The sequence below is a fragment of the Diaphorina citri genome, unplaced genomic scaffold (assembly GCF_000475195.1).
Source record: "Diaphorina citri unplaced genomic scaffold, Diaci psyllid genome assembly version 1.1 scaffold5576, whole genome shotgun sequence".
NCBI lineage: Eukaryota > Metazoa > Arthropoda > Insecta > Hemiptera > Psyllidae > Diaphorina > Diaphorina citri.
The window spans coordinates 2,126-4,234 of record NW_007382952.1 but is presented as its reverse complement, the minus strand read 5'-3'; the positions used below and the strand labels follow the sequence as shown (position 1 = coordinate 4,234).

Genomic DNA, 2,109 nt, shown 5'->3' with positions numbered 1-2,109 from the left:
GGGAACAACGCTCCCTCGCTACAATTAGCGGCAATATCCACTCTGCTGTTATTTCACAACTCTACTGTTATCTAACCTATTATTTCACAACTCTCTACTCCCCTCAGTGGTATCCTGTGAGGAAGTACTACCAGGCTGGTTACAAATGCTGGTCGTGTGTGCATGCTGGCTGGGGAACAACGCTCCCTCGCTACAATTAGCGGCAATATCCACTCTGCTGTTATTTCACAACTCTACTGTTATCTAACCTATTATTTCACAACTCTCTACTCCCCTCAGTGGTATCCTGTGAGGAAGTACTACCAGGCTGGTTACAAATGCTGGTCGTGTGTGCGTGCTGGCTAGGGAACAACGCTCCCTCGCTACAATTAGCGGCAATATCCACTCTGCTGTTATTTCACAACTCTACTGTTATCTAACCTATTATTTCACAACTCTCTACTCCCCTCAGTGGTATCCTGTGAGGAAGTACTACCAGGCTGGTTACAAATGCTGGTCGTGTGTGCGTGCTGGCTAGGGAACAACGCTCCCTCGCTACAATTAGCGGCAATATCCATTCTGCTGTTATTTCACAACTCTACTGTTATCTAACCTATTATTTCACAACCCTCTACTCCCCTCAGTGGTATCCTGTGAGGAAGTACTACCAGGCTGGTTACAAATGCTGGTCGTCTGTGCGTGCTGGCTGGGGAACAACGCTCCCTCGCTACAACTAGCGGCAATATCCACTCTGCTGTTATTTCACAACTCTACTGTTATCTAACCTATTATTTCACAACTCTCTACTCCCCTCAGTGGTATCCTGTGAGGAAGTACTACCAGGCTGGTTACAAATGCTAGTCGTATGTGCGTGCTGGCTGGGGAACAACGCTCCCTCGCTACAACTAGCGGCAATATCCACTCTGCTGTTATTTCACAACTCTACTGTTATCTAACCTATTATTTCACAACTCTCTACTCCCCTCAGTGGTATCCTGTGAGGAAGTACTACCCGGCTGGTTACAAATGCTAGTCGTGTGTGCGTGCTGGCTGGGGAACAACGCTCCCTCGCTACAACTAGCGGCAATATCCACTCTGTTGGATTTGGTACAGCTGTGTCGAAACCAGAGTTTAACCCCCGTGCAGCCTTCGTCAGGATTTACATCACTGATCCTGGTACCTTTACTCAAACCACATCATTTGGCGTTTCTCGAGAATCAAACTAATGCTTTCCAGGTAAGGAGGTCTTTGACCTTATTGTGATAGGGGGGCTCCATACAGAGCTACATGTTATGTAAACCAGGGTTGTGGAATTTTTTTCTTTTTTCGGTGGAAAGTTAGATGAGGTTTTTGGGCAATAGGTATTTTTGGTTTGGCGAAGAAAAAAAATCAAATATTTCAATATTACCCACTTGAAAAGCACACTTTTGCCCTTTTAAACTACTGTATATTTTATTTATTTATTAAAAAAATTTTGTGCGGTGCAATATTTGGTCGTCCATTTACAAACCCTTTGCTTTGAAAAGTGAAGTACAAGAACAATGGAACCAGGGACTTTAATTTCCACGACTGTTTTTCAGGTGATTGCTCATTGGCTGTGGGATCACCTGGGTAATCCAACATTCCAAGTGCGGTGTGTAGAGCTATTACATCAACTGCAGAGTGTACTGTATTCCAGTGATGTAGCGGAGAATTGTATTGGTAAGTATTGTATTTTATTCTTTTATCTCTGTTGACTGTTATAAATAAGGATTATCATTTTCGAAACAAGTTTATAATGTGGTGCCTACGGTATCAATATTTTCATTTCGAAATCGTTTAAAAAACCTTGATGGTGTTCCGCGAACGACTCCCCACTCCAGTTCCGGATAGTCACCATCCGGATACCAACCACGAGAAACGTTGCTTAATTTCAGTAACCCGTAGGTAACTGGGGTATTCAACGTGATTTTGCCGCTGTCTATCACTGTCAATTGGTGAAAAACTGTCTGGACAATTGTTTAAAACCTCTTTTTTTATACAATTTAATCATCTGTGTTTTAAATAATTTCAGGTTGGGCTGAAATTTTCTATGTGTACAACCTTGTAATTTTTGTTGTTTAAAACATGTAAACTTGTAACCCCCCCCCC

At 42.9% G+C, this 2,109-nt stretch overlaps 1 protein-coding gene across 1 annotated transcript; it reads left to right on the top strand.

Annotated features, from left to right (window-relative positions):
* Window positions 1–967: 967 nt before the first annotated feature.
* On the top strand, window positions 968–1,715 carry LOC103521608 (protein dopey-1 homolog; the record flags this gene model as incomplete). The annotated part of the gene is made up of 2 exons (XM_026832214.1): window positions 968–1,215; window positions 1,560–1,715. Coding segments are annotated over 2 exons (404 nt in total), but the record flags the coding sequence as incomplete, so codon positions are not given.
* Between the last annotated feature and the right edge of the window lie 394 nt (window positions 1,716–2,109).